Genomic DNA, 18,936 nt, shown 5'->3' with positions numbered 1-18,936 from the left:
CTGGTAAAGAGCTGCAGCAGCCTGAGGAAGTCACACTTTCCAGGCGCTAATGCTTGCTAATGAATCACTGTACCAACGTTCAGCTCCTCACAGGAAAAACCGTACTGCTGCCGTTGTTGCGGTTACAGTGTTAGCGCAAATGAGTCGGTTTCCTGTGTGAACACACTTCCCCCCCCTCCTGAACACGCTCGCTCACTTACTGCAGGTCAGTCCCTTCATCGACGAGAACACCCGAAAAAAGTTCCTCATCTACGCCGGCAACGACTACCAAGGGCCCGGAGGGCTGGTGGACTACATCGATAAAGAGGTCATCCCCGACTTCCTGGGAGGAGACTGCATGGTGAGAATTTGGGCCTGGCTACAGCGATGTGTGGTCTGTTTGCCTTACCCATGGGGGAGGCCAGAATGCGGGCGCATACAGCAGGGCACAGGGCTGCAATGCGCTCTGCTCTGGAAGTGTTAATGACACGGCTGCAAGACTCGAGTCTTTGTCTTCGGAGAGACAATTACAGCTCTAATTCAGGAAGCACTAATTATTCATTAATCCTTTTATTATATTCATTTCACTCTGTTTTAATTATGCAATTACTTTTCAATTCAGTTGGTAATGAGCGTTGTGTGAAGTGGTTGCACAAGTAATACGTTATCTCAATGGCTCTGCCAACTCTGTTTTGATACTTTTACGGCAGTTTCACAGATTAAACCGAGTCCTGAACTCAATTCAATTATGAATGGAGATTCCCTGTTCAAAACTCAATTTAGTCCTGGACTAATCTTAATTTGTGTCCGTAAAACCGCCCCTCAATATGCTCAGTACTTGAACTTGGAGTTTATTGGACATGGAAGTCCCTTAGACAAATGAGTCTATTAAATGAATAAATGTCATGTAAATGTATGGAGAGAGGAGCACTGTGGTGTGATTTCTGTGGTTTTGCTGCCCCCCCTGCAGTGTGAGGTTCCAGAGGGAGGACTCGTGCCCAAGTCTCTGTATAGGACTGCTGAGGAGCTGGAGAACGAGGACATCCGTCTGTGGACTGAGACCATCTACCAGAGCGCCAGCGTCTTCAAGGGAGCGCCGCACGAGGTACTCCCCCTGCTGGGCACAATCGGCACTGCACCGCCTCCTCTTTACGCAGGGTCTGGTTTAATGTGCTGGGGAACGGCGCCATCTGCTGGATGCACGTGTGTATAGGCCAATTAACAATTTATGAGCCCGGTGGCTCTGGTTCCTGGTCCCTGCACATGCTGGTTATCCAGCTAACGCACATGTTCTCAATGTTGCTGCCTTGTAGTGGCAATGTTATATCGTTGATGGAAACATTTCAGTGACATCGAAAGAATATTTTGTGTCTGCTGGGTTATCATTTAGACTGAATTTTAGATGCTTTAAAATAGAGATTTCAATGTCAAAGGTTTCATCCACATTGTAGCTGATGTTGAACTGTTCATACTTTGAACAAACCCTAATCCTCGGGGGTTATTATCACGTTCACACCAGCTTTAGATGCAGTGCTACGGGGCTGATGTATTATCTACTCTAGCGTTACTCACCTCCATGTCTTCAGCCCTCAGGACTTGGAGTTGAGCAGCGCTGATCTACTCCAACGCTCGCTCCCAAACAAACAAACATACTTCTTTATCAGTTGAGGAAGGCTCTTTTAACTGTATCGCAGGTATTTTGAGGGCACGCTTGCTGTCCATAATGTAATGAATCTATTTCATTCTACTCCATTCATTTGTATTACTGGAGCGGTCCAGTTTCCATGGTAACTTGGCACAATTGAACATTGTTTTTCGGTGGTTCTGAAAATGCAGACAAAGATCATTCTCTGGAATCTAAAGAAACTGAAAGGGTTTAATTTTCCATGAATCTGTACTATACTTTGTACCTAAATTAAAATGTCCTAGAAACTGAGAAGAGCCAGAAAGAGATCAGAGGGTCTGTGGTGTCTCAGTGTCTGTGGCGTCCAATAATATACGAAACATGTTTTATATATTGTGTAAAGTGTCATTTCATAATCTCCTGGGTGAGAAAAATATGCATTGAAAAGGTAATATAAGTCTGACTGAGCACCTGTGATTGTGAGTGTCTGCTTGCTCAAATATACCTTTAGATAACACAGCAGATATCTATGTGGAAATGGCAAATGGCTCATTCCAGCCTAGCTAATTATGAGCAGTCGGAGCAAAATGAGTCACTGGTTTGCCTCCAGATCCAGGGTAGGGAAACATAGAACTATATATTTCACAAAAAGGTTACCGGGGAATGTTACATTCAATTACGTGTGTGTGTGTGTGTGTGTGTGTGTGTGTGTGTTTGTGTGCATATGTGTGTGCATGCTCAGTATACCTCCGCATGCTCCTAATCCCGCTCCTCCCTCTCTGTGCTCAGCTGCTGATCGAGATCATCGACGCCTCCTCGGTCATCACCTGGGACTTTGACGTGTGTAAGGGCGACATCATCTTCAACATCTTCCACTCCAAGAGGGCGCCCCAGCCCCCCAAGAAGGACACGCTGGGGGCCCACGGCATCACCTCGCCAGGGGGCAACAACGTGCAGCTCATCGATAAGTCCTGGATGCTGGGACAGGACTACAGCATGGTGGAGTCTCCCCTCATCTGCAAGGAGGGAGAGAGTGTGCAGGTGAGAGACTAAAACATTACACACACCTCTTTCACTGCCATTACTCACGCCTGTTTCACTGCCATTACACAAACCTGTTACACTGCCATTACACAAGCCTGTTACACTGCCATTACACGAGCCTGTTATACTGCCATTACACAAGCCTGTTACACTACCATTACACAAGCCTGTTACACTGCCATTACACAAGCCTGTAACACTGCCATTACACAAGCCTGTAACACTGCCATTACACAAGCCTGTTACACTACCATTACACAAGCCTGTAACTGCCATTACACGAGCCTGTAACACTGCCATTACACGAGCCTGTAACACTACCATTACACAAGCCTGTTACACTGCCATTACACGAGCCTGTTACACTGCCATTACACAAGCCTGTTACACTGCCATCACACAAGCCTGTTACACTACCATTACACGAGCCTGTTACACTGCCATTACACAAGCCTGTAACACTGCCATTATACAAGCCTGTAACACTGCCATTACACGGGCCTGTTACACTACCATTACACAAGCCTGTTACACTGCCATTACACAAGCCTGTTACACTGCCATTACACAAGCCTGTAACACTGCCATTACACGGGCCTGTTACACTATAATTACACAAGCCTGTAACACTGTTATTACACGAGCCTGTAACACTGCCATTACACGAGCCTGTAACACTGCCATTACTCGAGCCTGTAACACTGCCATTACACGAGCCTGTAACACTGCCATTACACAAGCCTGTAACACTGCCATTACACGAGCCTGTAACACTGCCATTACACGAGCCTGTAACACTGCCATTACACGGGCCTGTAACACTGCCATTACTCGAGCCTGTAACACTGCCATTACACGAGCCTGTAACACTGCCATTACTCGAGCCTGTAACACTGCCATTACACGAGCCTGTAACACTGCCATTACACGAGCCTGTAACACTGCCATTACATGAGCCTGTAACACTGCCATGACACGAGCCTGTAACACTGCCATTACACGGGCCTGTTACACTGCCATTACACGGGCCTGTTACACTACCATTACACGAGCCTGTAACACTGCCATTACACGGGCCTGTTACACTACCATTACTCGAGCCTGTAACACTGCCATTACACGAGCCTGTAACACTGCCATGACACGAGCCTGTAACACTGCCATGACACAAGCCTGTAACACTGCCATTACACGGGCCTGTTACACTACCATTACACGGGCCTGTTACACTGCCATTTCACAAGCCTGTAACACTGCCATTATACAAGCCTGTAACACTGCCATTACACGGGCCTGTTACACTACCATTACACAAGCCTGTTACACTGCCATTACACAAGCCTGTTACACTGCCATTACACAAGCCTGTAACACTGCCATTACACGGGCGTGTTACACTACCATTACACAAGCCTGTAACACTGTTATTACACGAGCCTGTAACACTGCCATTACACGAGCCTGTAACACTGCCATTACTCGAGCCTGTAACACTGCCATTACACAAGCCTGTAACACTGCCATTACACGAGCCTGTAACACTGCCATTACACGAGCCTGTAACACTGCCATTACACGGGCCTGTAACACTGCCATTACACGAGCCTGTAACACTGCCATTACACGAGCCTGTAACACTGCCATTACACGAGCCTGTAACACTGCCATGACACGAGCCTGTAACACTGCCATTACACGGGCCTGTTACACTGCCATTACACGGGCCTGTTACACTACCATTACTCGAGCCTGTAACACTGCCATTACACGAGCCTGTAACACTGCCATGACACAAGCCTGTAACACTGCCATTACACGGGCCTGTTACACTACCATTACACAAGCCTGTTACACTGCCATTACACAAGCCTGTAACACTGCCATTACACAAGCCTGTAACACTGCCATTACACAAGCCTGTAACACTGCCATTACACAAGCCTGTAACACTGCCATGACACGAGCCTGTAACACTGCCATTACACGGGCCTGTTACACTGCCATTTCACAAGCCCTTTCTCACTGGGGTGATATTGTTCTATTTATTGCTGAATGGGGAGAGATTGTATTAAAATCTGAGTAGATATTTCCCCCTTTGGGACTGTATTCTGTAAATTGAACTTTTTCTCTGTGTGCGTGCGCGTACATATGCGTATGTGTGTGTGTGTGCCCGCCCCGCTTTGGGACCTGACATCTGTCTGTGTTTGCCATTGGCTGCAGGGCTCCCATGTGACCCGGTGGCCGGGGTTCTACATCCTGCAGTGGCGGTTCCACAGCATGCCGGCGTGCGCCACCACGAACCTGCCCCGCGTGGACGATGTGCTGGCCACCCTGCAGGTCTCCTCGCACAAGTGCAAAGTCATGTACTACACCGAGGTGCTGGGCTCAGAGGACTTCAGGTGAGTGTCTGCTGCTGTGTGTGTGTGTGTGTGTGTGTACAGTATGTCTGTCTCTGTGTGCGTGCGTGTACGTGCGTGCGTGTGTGTGTGTGTGTGTACAGTATGTCTGTCTGTCTGTCTGTGTGTGTGTGTGTGTGTACAGTATGTCTGTGTGTGTGTGTGTGTGTGTGTACAGTATGTCTGTGTGTGTGTATGTGTGTGTGTGTGTACAGTATGTGTGTGTGTGTGTGTACAGTATGTTTGTGTGTGCGTGCGTGTGTGTGCGCGTGTGTGCATGCGTGCGTGCGTGTGTGTGTACAGTATGTCTGTGTGTGTGTGTGTGTGTGTGTGTGTGTGTACATACGTGTGTGTGTGTGTGTGTGTGTGTGTGTGTGTCGTCACTGTGTGTGTGGTGTGGTACGGCCCTATAAAATATAAGCCATTGATTTCACAAGCTGTCACCCATCTTACGCATCCAGTTATAACAGAGCCTGAGGGGGGAGCAGTTTGTGTAATCGAAATGCCCAATTATGAGCGTGCACGCGTGCGCATGCGGGAGATTTCACGTGTGTTCGACATTTAGCGTAATGAGCTAATTACACGGACGTTCTCACTGCTGCGTATGCGCTGCGCTCGCCCGGGTGTAAATGTTAGCGACGTTCGCTTAAAACGTTTGCCCCGGAGTATCAGTTACGTTGCTCGTCTCCTCCGCTTGTCTTTCTCCAATCATACGCACTGGGTAATTGAAACTCTCGAGTGCGGCGGTAAACGCTTTTGTAAGCCGGCGTGACGTTGCTGTCGCGCTCGTCTTTGTCCCGATTGGTGCTCGGCTGCTGAAGGATTGGGCGCGGCTGCAGACGGAGCCTCCCCAAGGGCACTCGTCTGTGCCGGAGTGACGCACGGCTTGAGTGACAGGCCCAGATAACGGAGCAGAGATTTGTTCTCCGTCGCTGAAAGGCTGTGGAAAAAGCCTTTCAGTTCCAGTCTCGGTTTATTTCGGTTGACGCTTTATCGCCACGAGGCCCCTACTCGCCGTCTGCCGAATCCAAGGACGGATTTTTGCTCTCGAAGCGCGATGGCTTGTGTATGTGCTGCTGATGTATCATGCCCACTTGTGCGCTGTCACCAATTACCTTCTTTTTTGTCTTTTCAAGAAACGCTTGCTGCAATGTGCAGGGATTGTAAGTGCATTCGTGTTCTCGTTAGCGTGACGTGTTCGGTGGTGCTGGGGTTAGCGGGCTCTCCTCTGTCTGTTGGTGGAACGGCTCCTCTCTCTCTCCCCGCTCCCAGGGCCAGGTTCACCGCATTCACCCCCGCCACGCTGCGACAGCAGCGGCTCACCGCGCCCGAGTGGCCGCGTAGCGTAGCGCTGACGGGGGGGGAATTGACGGCTGGTCAGTGCCTCCATGCCCTGTGTGCTGAGAGTGTGATTTAGATACTTCAGGTGAAACGCATCTACCTGTTCGGATCGATACTGTCTGCACCAGCTCCAGCAGCTCCTCCTGTAAAAGCAGACCTCCGCTCGGCTGCCCGGCCAGGTCCTGCATTGTTTAATGCGGAGTGCAGGTTTTAATACGGAGGTGTAGGTCTATAATAAATGAGTGTAGGTCTCTTATACTGGGTGTAAGTCTATACTACTGGGTTGTAGGTCAATACTAATGATTGTAGGTCTATAATATTATGTCTATAGTACTGATGTAGGTCTATAATACTGATTCTAGGTCTCTAATACTGAGTGTAGGTTGTCGGTCAATAATACTGGGTGTAGGTTTATATCATTGAGTGTAGGTCTATAATACTGAGTGTAGATCTATAATATTGAGAGTTCCACTTTCACTGCTTCTTCTGCATGGCAACAACCTACCTGTCCTTTGTCCTTTGCATTGATCCACTCTTGCAATGTCTGAGCTTTTAGGCTGTGTGTGTGTGTGTGTGTGTGTGTGTGTGTGTGTGTGTGTACTGAAGTGGAAGGCCTTTGGGTAAGCCTTTTGGGGGGATCCGTTATGGATATGTGAATAGTTGTAGTTGCGCTTAGTTCTCTGAAGGTGCATGGCAGATGGAGTGTGTTGGCATATGGGAGGCCATCTTCTTACCCTAACAAATGCTTGTGTTGAGCAGTAACAGTGCATGGGGACAGTGCAGAGGGGACTGGGCCTGTGGAAAGCCCTGAGTGTTCAGTGTAAACCTCCTCATTCCAGGTGGCAGCTTAGGGCGCTTCTGTTCTTGGCGGTCCTGCTGCTCATTGGGGTTCACAGCAGATGTCATCATGGTCCTGTGCTGGGACTCTGAGTGCGTGTTAACGTGCTGTGGTTTTCTCCCTTGCTCCAGGGGCTCGATGACCAGTCTGGAGTCCAGCCACAGCGGCTTCTCCCAGCTCAGCGCCGCCACCACATCGTCCAGCCAATCGCAGTCCAGCTCCATGATCTCCAGGTAGTGTCCCGGGACCCGCCAGGAGGAAAAGCGGCGGACCCTGGGAAGGAATCCGTGCGGGAATACCTCACACTCCTCACACAGCGACCTCCTCCACAGTCCTGATACTGTACTCCCCCGTCTCCAGCTCCAGCACCCTGCACAGCACAAGAGAAAGGCATATTTGCTGAGGAAAAAAAAAAACAAGAAAAAAGAAAAGAAAAAAAACTGAATTCTTATTCAAAGGGCTCTGTTTCACATCAGGTCTTCAGCACCAGCAGGCAACGGGGAAAGAGTCTGCACATTAACAAAACACTTCTGACTTAACCGAGTTTGCTGAAAGTGGTGTACTTTTCCCTGGACAAAGCAATTTGGTAACTCGTATGGAGGGTTTTGGAACACGATGTTAAAACTATTTTATCCCCACAGTACATAGACAAGGACAAGTTCACACCCATATGCACATGCGTGCACACACACACACACACACACACACACAGAGACACACACATGCGCGCACGCACCCGGACACATCTGCACACGGTTATTTTTTTGGTGAAATGTTTATAGGTCAAGTTTGGGGGAACACCAAGCGTCTGCCAGAAGCAATAAATTAAATTGTATTTCTACTGTTTATATTTATAGAGGATGTGTATGGAGGCACGTCCTCAGCGTGTGGTCTACTTCACAGAGCTACTTGAGAGGTTTGCAGACAACCACAGCAGCAACCTGCCATTTGCTCTGGGGTTTGTCACCAGAGGCTTGCTCTTGCACAAAATGGCGGTTAGATATCAATAAGACAGCAGTCTGTACTGGAGTGAGCTTGAAGTATTATATCTGTGAATCTTACGCTCATGGAAATGCCTTTTGAACTGATGTTGAATGTGCTACCGATCTCAGTCCAGCTGACTGGTCGATCGTTGCCAGAACTGGAAGCATGATAATAATAATTAGCCGATTTGATTTAATAGGTCAGACTTTTGGAGTGTTATGAATTGTTAAAAAGGTGTGATTGCATTGTGTGTGGTGATTTGCATTGTTGCTAAGATGCCATATGTAAATGGGTGTTGTTGGTGGGGTTTGTGTGTTATTTAGCATTCTAATGAGGGAGGCACTCCGGGTGAGCGGGGCTACTGTGGTGCCTCACAGTAGGCTCTCATAGGGAGAGTTTGGGTAGGATGAAGAGTTGCCATTTGTAATAATTTAGCCCAGGTAAGTAGGCTAACTGAGGGGGCCACTCAGTGCTTATATGGTCCACCTCACTGTTGGTCTGGTGGTTTAGTGATCTGGGGCAGGTACAGTGTGCTCCGCCCCTTCCCTGGCCTATGTGTGATACATGCCATCTCAATTGCCTTCATCCCCAGCTTTCACACAGTTTCTCAACACATTTCAAGAAAAATGCAGCGGCGACAAGAGGCCATGGCACTTCAAGTTCGGGACATTTGCCCTGCACTTTTTCGAAAGCACAAAATATCAGTAACGTTCAAATTGCTAACTGGAGAAGCGGCCATTTCGGCCCCCTGTCCTCTTTTAAACTGCCATTTTCCGAGAGGAGTGGTGTTTTCAGCCTCAGGTGGTCAGTGGAGACGCGGGAGGTTTGGCAGGGCGGTCTCGGGTCCGGTCGTTTCGACCGCGCCGCCGCTCCAGCCCCCAAAACCAGCGTGGTCGTGGTGCCACCCTGCAGCCAATCAGAGAAGAGCCCAAAAAGCTCAGCGCTCACACTCCGCCAACCAGGCGAAGGCCACGAGTTTTTTTTTGAAAGTGCTTTTTCACAAGATGTTTTTTAAACGGTGAACTCCACTTTAAAGTGAACATTTGTACAGATTATTGCAATAACTAATGATGCGTTACAAACAAAACTAACAGTGTAGATAGACTCCCCTCTCCAGGGATTGATCCTGTTGCAGGCTGTCCGCGGGCAAGAGTTTCTCATCTACATTTCAGTCGTTCGTGTACGAGGAGCAGCATATTAACTCGTCTCCGGTGTCCTTTTGAACCCCGCCTCTCGATGCGGCATGCTAATCGCTAGATGCACCCCTTTGCTTCTCCCTCAGAGGTGACCCTGGACCCTGGTGGAAGGGCACACAACCTGCTCAGCATGAGTATGTACCCCACTTGTTGTCTTTGGAATGGAGTCTGTTCCCCCCCCCCCCCCCCCCCCTTACTCATCTCATGATCTTTTAGACTGGTTGTGTCAGGAAAGGATTTTAATATTTCTGAAGGGGAGGGCGCACGTCTCTTTACTAACCGGCCCCACAGCTGTGCGTCGAGTGGCGGTGTTGCCGATGAAGTGATAATTCGGCGCATTAACAGATGACATGTTTGTATATATATTAAAACCAGCTTCTGTAAATGTCCTCGTCTTTCATGTGAGGGCTCCCTGTGTCCTCTCTTCAGTTTCTGTGCTAACTCTCAGCCTGTCCGCCTCCCTCTATGAGGTCGCATATCTTATTCTGAGAATTTACCTGTAAAAAAAATGTTTGAATTAATATACACAAAAAAAATAGCACCTTTAAAGTTTTCAAAACTATTAAACTTGAACTCAAAGGAAAAACCAGGATGTGGCTTTTTTTTTGTGCGAGTGCGAGTGTGAGTGCGAGTGTGAGTGTGAGTGTGAGTGTGAGTGTGAGTGCGAGGCGTTTATTTTGTAAAAACCTGCACCATTGCAGTGGCTTGGGGAGGGGTGTAGGTTTGCACAGTAGGGAAACACAAGTGCCAATCTTGATATCTGCCCAGCCATGTCTCAGTAACCGCCTACTGCTCTTTTGCTCTCTCCAACCCCATGTGAAAAAATATTGTCAAATCAGCCAGAACAGAATTGCCTTTCTTCTGTTATTGATGGAAGTAAGGCAATGGTTTGTGGACGGCTGGTTTTTCTTTCTTTGACAAACTTGTTTATTGTGTAGTACAGATGGCACTATGTGTATAAATAAATATACCAGCAGTGACACCGCTGTAGTGGAAGAGAAGATTGTTGCGCCGATCAATAGTATTGCACTTCTCAGGAGCCTGCAGTTGGAACAGATGGGGCAAAAAAGATCACGATGACAGAATAATGATGCCTCCATATTGCTCATTCTGTGACACCTGTACTTTGGCCTATTGTTGAAGAACTGTTTGGCTGTAATGTATTTTCTGTTTAGAAATTTCTGGATGTAAAAATATATCAGTTCCAGACTTTAAGTGTCCAGCCTCACAGCAAAATAGAACCACAATAGATGGTGCTATTTTCTTTGTTGAATTTAACCAAGCCACATTTTCTATGCTTGCCATGAAGAATAAAACTGCTTTTATTGTGCTATATTGCATTCAATTACATAAAAAGAAGTCACATTTTTTATTAAATGTTACACTGAGATTAATCAATGGGCTCCTACTTAGGTTGATTAACACGTGTTTATTTTTTTCTTAAATGTATCAACACTGCAGGTTTGGCTTGTTATCATTTGCTTTGTTTGTTTTTTAAAAACAATCTTCCATGTGGTTAGGTTTTTTCGTATTATTATTATTATTATTATTTATTTTAGTGAACTACTTTACTTCAGTTTGATCAATTAAAATAAGTTGCCTTTTCATTTAAAATATCGCATTATAGCACCATAAGCATCATATGAACATGGGAACTTTATTATTTGTGGCCATGTCTGACATCACGTGGTTTAAGAGGGTAAATAATCAGCTTGTTAAATTAACACCTTGTTAAATTGTATGATTGCAATTGTGGTTGGAACGAAAACCGGCATACACAGGGGTCCCCCAGGACCGAGCTTAGACACTGAACGAGAACACCCTGCTATAAGGAGGGAGGTCAAGGCCAGGAGCAATACTTGGACTGGAAAGAAATAAGCGCAAGTCCAATAACTAGTGTGAGTGCCCACGATGAGAAGGGAATAAAATATGGACAACCATATGATGGGGTTGGAGGTTGCAATCGAGAAGCTTATGAGAAGTCGCGGAACTCTAGACAAGGCGCCGGTACTCAAGTAAGACACGCGTAGAAGTCTGGCACCAGTCCCTTCCGACCCACTTGGAGCACTGGCCAACACAGGAATAAAAATGTTTTTACACGGAGTGAGGCTGTTCCATCAGCAAGTTAATTGACTGAAAGCTAATTGACACAGATTGAAGGTTTGCGACATGAACGACTTGATCCATGCAATACTTCATAAAGCAAAATTTCTATAAGGATCAGAATGAGGTTTGTTCTCAGTATAGTAAAGAGATGAAGTCGTACGATGCAAGTTTATCCAGGGCTGCCCAAACCTGTTCCTGGAGATCTACCGTCCTGTAGGTTTTCACTTCAACCCTAATTTGGCACACCTGATTCTACTAATACCTACTAAGTAGCTCGATGAGATCTGAAGCTGTTGAATGAGGTGTGGCTTTGTTAGGGTTGAAGTGAAAACCTGCAGGACAGTAGATCTCCAGGAACAGGGTTGGGCAGCCCTGAGTTTATCGTTTTATTAGCTTACAATACTTCCCTAGTCATTTGAGACTGTATCAACACATTATCCACAAGATGGCGTTGGACCATCACAACTGGATTCCGTGCAATGGGAATGATGAAATAATACCCATACACTGAAGAAGAAAAAAACATGAATTGTTCTACGGTATGATAATATTACGCCGCTATTGCTAAACGTTACATATTTCGGAACGGAATTAGCATTAGATTACTTGATCCTGGAGAACGTTTAGGACCGCCTTCCACCCGGACCGTTTACAGGGGGAAACCGGAAGAAAACACATCGACAAATGTTCCTGCACGTGATTTAGCCAGTGATTTTCTACATGATTTTATTTAGCCATAAAGTGTATATTTAGCCTTTTTTACTGACCGAAATGTCAGCTGTCCCTCAACAAGACTTGATTGAGCAATGGACAAGGTTAGGATGTACAGTATTTATACGAAAATATGTTACGAAGTTATACAATTGCAATTAGCTGTGTCAAGTTAACGCCGTGTTAGTGAGTTTTGTAACTTGCTACTTGTCAGATTATGTTTTAGATAGCGCTGACAGAACTCCACTTATATTAAAGTAAGGAGGTAATTTCACTGGGAAGGCAGGCAGATTTCCTCGAATATTGACAACTAGATGAATACAAAATATCATCGTCCCCTTTTACAAAGTTATACCAGCACTGGTGCTATTACTAATTACACGCATTACAACAATATCAAAAGACAGTTAAAAGGCTGGCTGATGTTTCTCCATCTTGAAATTGCGTACCGGGGGTTGGAGACAGGAACGATTGCAGACCGGGGGTAATATAAATGATACAGCACGTGGATTTTATTTATTTTCCGCCTATGCATTCTCTGGGCATGAAGAAGATTCTAGGTCCTTGTCACACTGCTTGGTTCATTTTATGTACAAGCGCAGTCTCTAGAATCAATAGTGGATGTTGTGGTAATGGGAGTTGATACATTTGTGCATTCCAAATTAGACAGAAAGGGAGTGGAGAATGGTAAATAAAATTGTATCCTACCTAAATAATAGAAACACTAAAAATGAATAATTACCAAAATTGAGAGTCTTTGTACAACCTTTGTTTCCAAATGACAAAATAAGTAATCTGGTGGACTCCGCTCATTGTAATTGTATAGTAGATGGCCTAAATGCATAATCCCATGGTCTCTTATTGTATCATTTTACATGCATGCTATGATTCATTGTACAGCTTCATAACAATCCCAAATAGATAGTCATTAGGAGTTGACTGTGTTAAGTTATTTTGCCCCAGCCCTTCTCTTGTTTTCATGATAAGTTCTACTTCACAGTAGAAGAGAGTTTATCTCAGTGGAGGCATTAGGGTAATCTTTGAAACAGCAATTTAAAAACAGAGCTAGCAATAAACACACACTTGGGCAGTGTAAGGAGTGTGTGCGTGTTGTTTAGAAACCACAATAATGATCTTTGAATAGTTTCTGTTTGGTATGCATTGCAATTATAAGCACAGAAATTGCTTTATTTTTGGTTGTGCTTAACAACCAGTTGTGTGTCAACCAGCCCCTATTGGCCTGTGATAAGAACTGAATACATTAAGAAAATGTACTGGAGCATTAAAACATTTTTTAATGATACTGCTATATGATAAATTTATCTTACTTTCATTTGAATTTGTAAAAAATTTCTGTTGTTGACTCAATAGCAGTTGGCTCATTCTACCACGGATACAGGAGGTGAGCATGAACCAGAAGGTTCCCACCTGTTGGAGCGTGATTGTGTGATAACTCTTTACATGTTGCACTCCGCGTGTGTACATAGCACTGTCTCCGGGTGGCAGATGTGTTTCTCTGCCAGATCTTTATTTGCAGGCTTATTCTGTGCTGTCAGGTGAAAATCTCCCCCAGTAATGTATTTCCCACCTCAAGTTCTCACCACCTCCTTTTTACACTGTGCTTTTTCAGCGCCTCCTTGTGACACTGAATCTGTGTGTCAGTCTTTCTAATGAGTCTATAAAGGGCTTTTCGTCAAATACTTCAGGCCTGCTTAATAGCATCTCAGGTCCCGCACTGTTGCCATCAAACCAGAACGTAACTGATGTGTTCTCTTGTTTTTATTGTATTCATTGAATAGCCGAGCTGGACAACCTGCCGGCCTATTCTGCAGTCTGTCCGTGAGCCAACTCCACACAGGAGCATTTTATTTTTAAAATTGGCTCCCACTTTCGTAAAAGGTAGCGTGTTAAAAATGCAGGTGTAACTGTAGCAGAATGGTGTCCTCAGGTGCCCTTGGGCTCTTGGCAGGGGACAGGTGCTGAGCCGTGAGGAGCGGTGACATCATCAGTGGGTCCTGGGGAGCAGGGAGGATGCTGGGAGACCTTTCTGCTCCCACCTAGGGGGGATCTACCTGGCAGGAGAGCATGGGACGCCCGCCAAAACCGCCATTGATTTGTGAATCTATCGTGAGCGCAGCACTGATAATGGTGTAATTCAGGATAGGGCCCTTATTCCCAGTGCCATGTCCTGGGCAGGTTTTCATCTGAGACTGGAGGCAGGGGCTGTGGTGAGCGTGAGGGGGAAATGCCGCCTGTGGTTTGTACTCACCCGCCCTCTCTCAAGGCTCCCCTATGAGTGCACACTGGGCCCAACCGGAGCAGGTTTAAACCGAGCAGCAAAAAAAGAAAAAAAGAAAGTCACATTTGGTGTTTTTTCTTCATCTAATGTCTCCCTGTGTCCTGATTTGTTAAATTATAGTGGATTAGGCACACTCAGCGGACTTCATGCCCATATAAGGGCTTCCTGTTTTCCTACTGCACTGTCTCTGGCTCCACATTGTTCAACGTGCCAGCGCCCAAAAATACATTTCAGTTCAGCAGTGTCAAAAAGCATATCATAAGCCCATGGAAAGTCAACGGGTGATGTCACAGACACTTGGTCCATGTTTCTCCTCGTCTGTTTAAGCCTGAGCTGTGCCTTCAGCGCAGTCTGCAGTAGCACAGCTGAAGCCGTCTCCCCCATCAGTGTAGACCTGCCTCATTGGATCTCTCTACACCGTTCTCATTTCTGCCCCCCATCCACCAGACTACAAGTTAGTCGGTAGCAGGAAAGCCTCTCATCTGGTTGGGTTGTACATCCATTGCATTTACATTATTGGCGTTTGGCAGACGCTCTTATCCAGAGCGACGTACAGTTGATTAGACTAAGCAGGAGACAATCCTCCCCTGGAGCAATGCAGGGTTACGGGCCTTGCTCAAGGGCCCAACGGCTGTGCGGATCTTATTGTGGCTACACCGGGATTAGAACCACCGACCTTGTGTGTCCCAGTCATTTACCTTAACCACTACGCTACAGGCCACATCCCAGACAGATGAAAATGATCTGATAGTGACTCGTTTTCTGATTGCGCTCTGTAGTACTACCGTGGAACAGCATCAGCTCTGAATCCTGTTTTTCCAGCTTCTGCTTCTCTCGCCGGTTTTCCCCAACCTCACACCCTTCTGAAAGGGGCACACGTTTCTGAACATCACTTTGGCATTAGCCTTATCCCTGACATGTGAGGGCATCTGAGGAGAGTGCAGTACTCTCTGCATGTCTTGAGTTGGGTGGCACTGTAGTAACTTGAGGAGTAATTGTGCATTGTAAGTCATTGAATAAGTGCAAAGTGAATAAGGGCATCTGCTATATAAATGTAATTTACCCAGAGATTAGGAGGTAAAGGTGCTTAAAAATCAGTCCCACTACTCTGCACTCTAGCAGCTGGATGAGTTATCCTGTTCCCTGTGTGTGCAGTGAGCAGGCCAGGCTGAAGGAGCAGCTGGTGGAAGGGGATACAGAGGAGTGGCAGAGGGACTTCAAGGGCCTGGAGAGGGTGGGTGGAGTGGACCTGTCCTTCATCAAGGGAGATGACATCAACGCCTGCGCCCAGCTGGTTGTGCTTAGCTTCCCAGAGCTAGAGGTAACATAACACAATCTGTGCTGTCTGACACTCCTAAGTTACATTCCTGAATTAAATTAAATACCACTTGACTGCTTTTGGGAGTGAAGCCAGCTTTTTGTCTGATCGATTATTAGGACCTTGTTCTGGTCCACCTTGTTTATCTGTGAAAGAATGAAAGTCAGTGATTGTTTCTGATACTGAGAAGAATAAAAGCAAGGCTTGTTCCAAGATGGCAAGACTGCAGAGGATGAACGCTATTATTAATACTGATACTGTTGGTCCAAGCCTGCCGTAGGAATTTTCTATCAAAAAACTGTGGAATGCTTATTATGCAGTAAATATTTTGACAGGCAAACCAAGGTAAATGATCTATATTAATTGCTGTAAATTCTTGGAAAGTTCATTGCTAAACAGAGGTAGTTGAAGGAAACGCAGATAATTAGCGTATGACATAAATGGTCCACTGTATTTACGACAGGAAAGCAAATTTAGCAGGCAGCATTGTTTCCTATTGATTTTGTAATATAATAATACAAGTAGTCAACAGAAAAAGACAACTTGGCAGTCTTCCAAAAGGAAAGGGTTCTGCACAACGATTGCACAGTGGTTGGGGTGTCCTGTACTGATACTCTCAGACCATAAGAACAGTGTCAGTTGTTTCTGAACGGCAGTGAGTAATCAGTGTCACCCTGTGTTAAAGACCTGCACACAGAGGTCTCATTCAAGGCAACCTTGCCCTCACCCACAGAACTGAAGTAGTCCACTAGTGGTTTGAGGAGCATGTCACTGATATTATCCATTGGTCTTAGCTTTCTCAATCGCCAAGTTTGTACCAATTCAAGAATTTGTGGCATATTCTAGAGAATTGCCTGTGTACTTTACATTACATTAATGGCGTTTGGCAGACGCTCTCATCCAGATACTTGAATGTCCTTGTCACAGGTAGACTCTATATATGCTCCATACCTGCTGGCTCTATAAGTGTAGTCTGCCTCAGTCATGCCCCATACCTGCTGTATACCATAATCAGCCTCAGTCATGCCCCATACCTGCTGTATACCTGTAATCAGCCTCAGTCATGCCCCATACCTGCTGGCTTTGTGCCCATGAATGAAACACACTGGGTGCAGGGCTGCACCAGTGAGGCGACAGCACCCACACATTCACATTTTATTTATTATGTTTCTCCAGTTCATTGATACACTGACTAATTTGCGGTTTTAATGTAATATGCAGGCCTAATTAAATGTTCTTCTCTGAGGCAGTCACATCTGTTTAATTGTGATTGCCCCCCCCACCCACCCCACCCCCCTTGGCTCCTGCTTCTCGTTTGTTGCCAGCTTCTCACTCAAACCGCTATTTACTTTCCGTTTTCGCATACCTTATCTGCCTTACTTGATTAAAGCAAGACATTTATAAAACCCTGGGCTATCAACTATCAAATGACCTTCAAGAGCAGCACTTTCATCATAGGATAATGGCCAGTTATCTACAAGGTTCTATAAGTACAATAATTAGCGAGTACATACGATATTTATGTTACGGTATACATGTTGTTTTTCTTTGCACTATATATCTTGAATGAATTGTCTGCTCTTTTCCACACCAAACACGCTCCCTACTTGACATTTTAAGTATGACATCTCTTAAACGGGTCAGATAGATTGCAGTCTTAAATGTGGGCTCTGGTGCCATCCAGCTTTTTTATGAGACAGAGGGCTAAACATAATGATATTTATGTCATGCTATAGATGTTGTTCTTTGCATTTCATTTCTTTGACCACCCACACTCCCATTCAGCTGCTCTTTTCTATATCAAACAAGCTCGCTGCTTGGCATTTTAAGTGTGACATCTCTTATACAGGTCAGATAGATTGCGATCTTAAATGTGAGCTCTGGTGTGCTCCAGCTTTTTTAATAGACGGAGGGCTGAACTCCTTCTGGTAAAATGTCACGCACAACAAATAAATAGTTTGTTTTCTAATATGTGAGCTGCAGCCTGCTTGAATTTCTGAACGTTTCCTCCACCAGCTCCTGTATGAGGACTGTCAGATGGTGACCCTCAGTGCCCCCTACGTCGCTGGGTTCCTGGCGTTCCGCGAGACGCCGTGTCTGCTGGAGGCCTTGCAGCACCTGGAGAGGACGCAGCCCAGCCTGATGCCCCAGGTGAGTGTCCACACACACTCCTGGCCCACACACTCTGCCCAGTAGGTCTACACCAGTTCCTCAGTGAGCATGTTTTCTAAAGCAGGTGCAGTTCACGAAATTGAAGCCGCTGTCGGAAGAACTATGCATATATTTCATATATTTCTTGGACAGAAGTCTGGATTAGCCCATACACTAGCAGCAGGTCAATGCAGTAGAAAGGTAGGCCAATATGAGTGAGCCATTTTCAACTGTAGCCAATAGTACAGCAGTTTCCGCTGTCAATTTGGGAGAGCTTAGACATCTCCCATAGTGTGTAAAGTCAGTACCAGTAGTATTTAATCAGGTAGCTAGGCAACTGTGCCAGTGGTTTGTCTTGCTAATGCAGCTGGCATAGTTGCGAAAGAGCAATGAGGCAAGGCTAGGCTAACCCTGCTAACTCAAATCCTCCCTCCAGGCTGTAATTGGCCACTTGGGAACCCATTATAGTTTTGCAGTTGTATTACATTACATTACAATACATTACATTATTGGCATTTGGCAGACACTCTCATCCAGAGCGACGTACAGTTGATTAGACTAAGCAGGAGGCAATCCTCCCCTGGAGCAATGCAGGGTTAAGGGCCTTGCTCAAGGGCCCGACGGCTGTGGGGATCTTATATTGGCTACACCGGGATTAGAACCACCGACCTTCCGTGTCCTAGTCATTTACCTTAACCACTACGCTACAGGCCGCCCCATATTAGTTATAACCAGCAAGTTAGCCATTCTGTTTATCATTTTGCGATAGCCCTAATACTCTTCACTTCAGTAAAAGTGTAATTCCTGTAATCTAATAGACTATATTTGGGTGGAAAAGAAAAACGAGGTGGCATTTGAGTGTAATTGATGAAACAGCCAGGTTTACTGAAGGGAACGGCCTACATTATCTGGCATTTTGATGAATTATCAGACCAATATGTCTCTCAGG

The 18,936-nt window shown here is 45.9% G+C and overlaps 2 protein-coding genes across 3 annotated transcripts in view; both read left to right on the top strand.

The window, feature by feature from the left end:
• The window catches only part of LOC133118119 (SEC14-like protein 1), a 32,341-nt gene extending 22,353 nt beyond the window's left edge, over positions 1–9,988 (top strand). Inside the window, exons 12-17 of one of the 2 annotated variants that reach the window (XM_061227881.1) lie at positions 206–340; positions 950–1,084; positions 2,393–2,644; positions 4,868–5,046; positions 6,180–6,206; positions 7,354–9,988. In XM_061227881.1, coding sequence (XP_061083865.1) covers positions 206–340; positions 950–1,084; positions 2,393–2,644; positions 4,868–5,046; positions 6,180–6,206; positions 7,354–7,459 — 834 coding nt within the window. In that variant the 3' untranslated portion in view covers positions 7,460–9,988. The remainder of the gene's footprint in view (positions 1–205; positions 341–949; positions 1,085–2,392; positions 2,645–4,867; positions 5,047–6,179; positions 6,207–7,353) is intronic. The other variant, XM_061227890.1, reaches the window with a different exon arrangement.
• Positions 9,989–12,161: 2,173 nt separating this feature from the next.
• LOC133122655 (endonuclease V-like) overlaps positions 12,162–18,936 on the top strand; it is a 51,911-nt gene continuing 45,136 nt past the window's right edge. The window contains exons 1-3 of the mRNA XM_061232736.1: positions 12,162–12,323; positions 15,674–15,839; positions 17,853–17,987. Of these exons, the coding sequence (XP_061088720.1) occupies positions 12,280–12,323; positions 15,674–15,839; positions 17,853–17,987 (345 nt within the window). The 5' untranslated portion in view covers positions 12,162–12,279. The remainder of the gene's footprint in view (positions 12,324–15,673; positions 15,840–17,852; positions 17,988–18,936) is intronic.

This window comes from Conger conger, chromosome 2 (assembly GCF_963514075.1).
Source record: "Conger conger chromosome 2, fConCon1.1, whole genome shotgun sequence".
Lineage (NCBI taxonomy): Eukaryota > Metazoa > Chordata > Actinopteri > Anguilliformes > Congridae > Conger > Conger conger.
The sequence above is the reverse complement of the archived record's forward strand: the minus strand, read 5'-3'. Positions and strand labels throughout refer to the sequence as shown.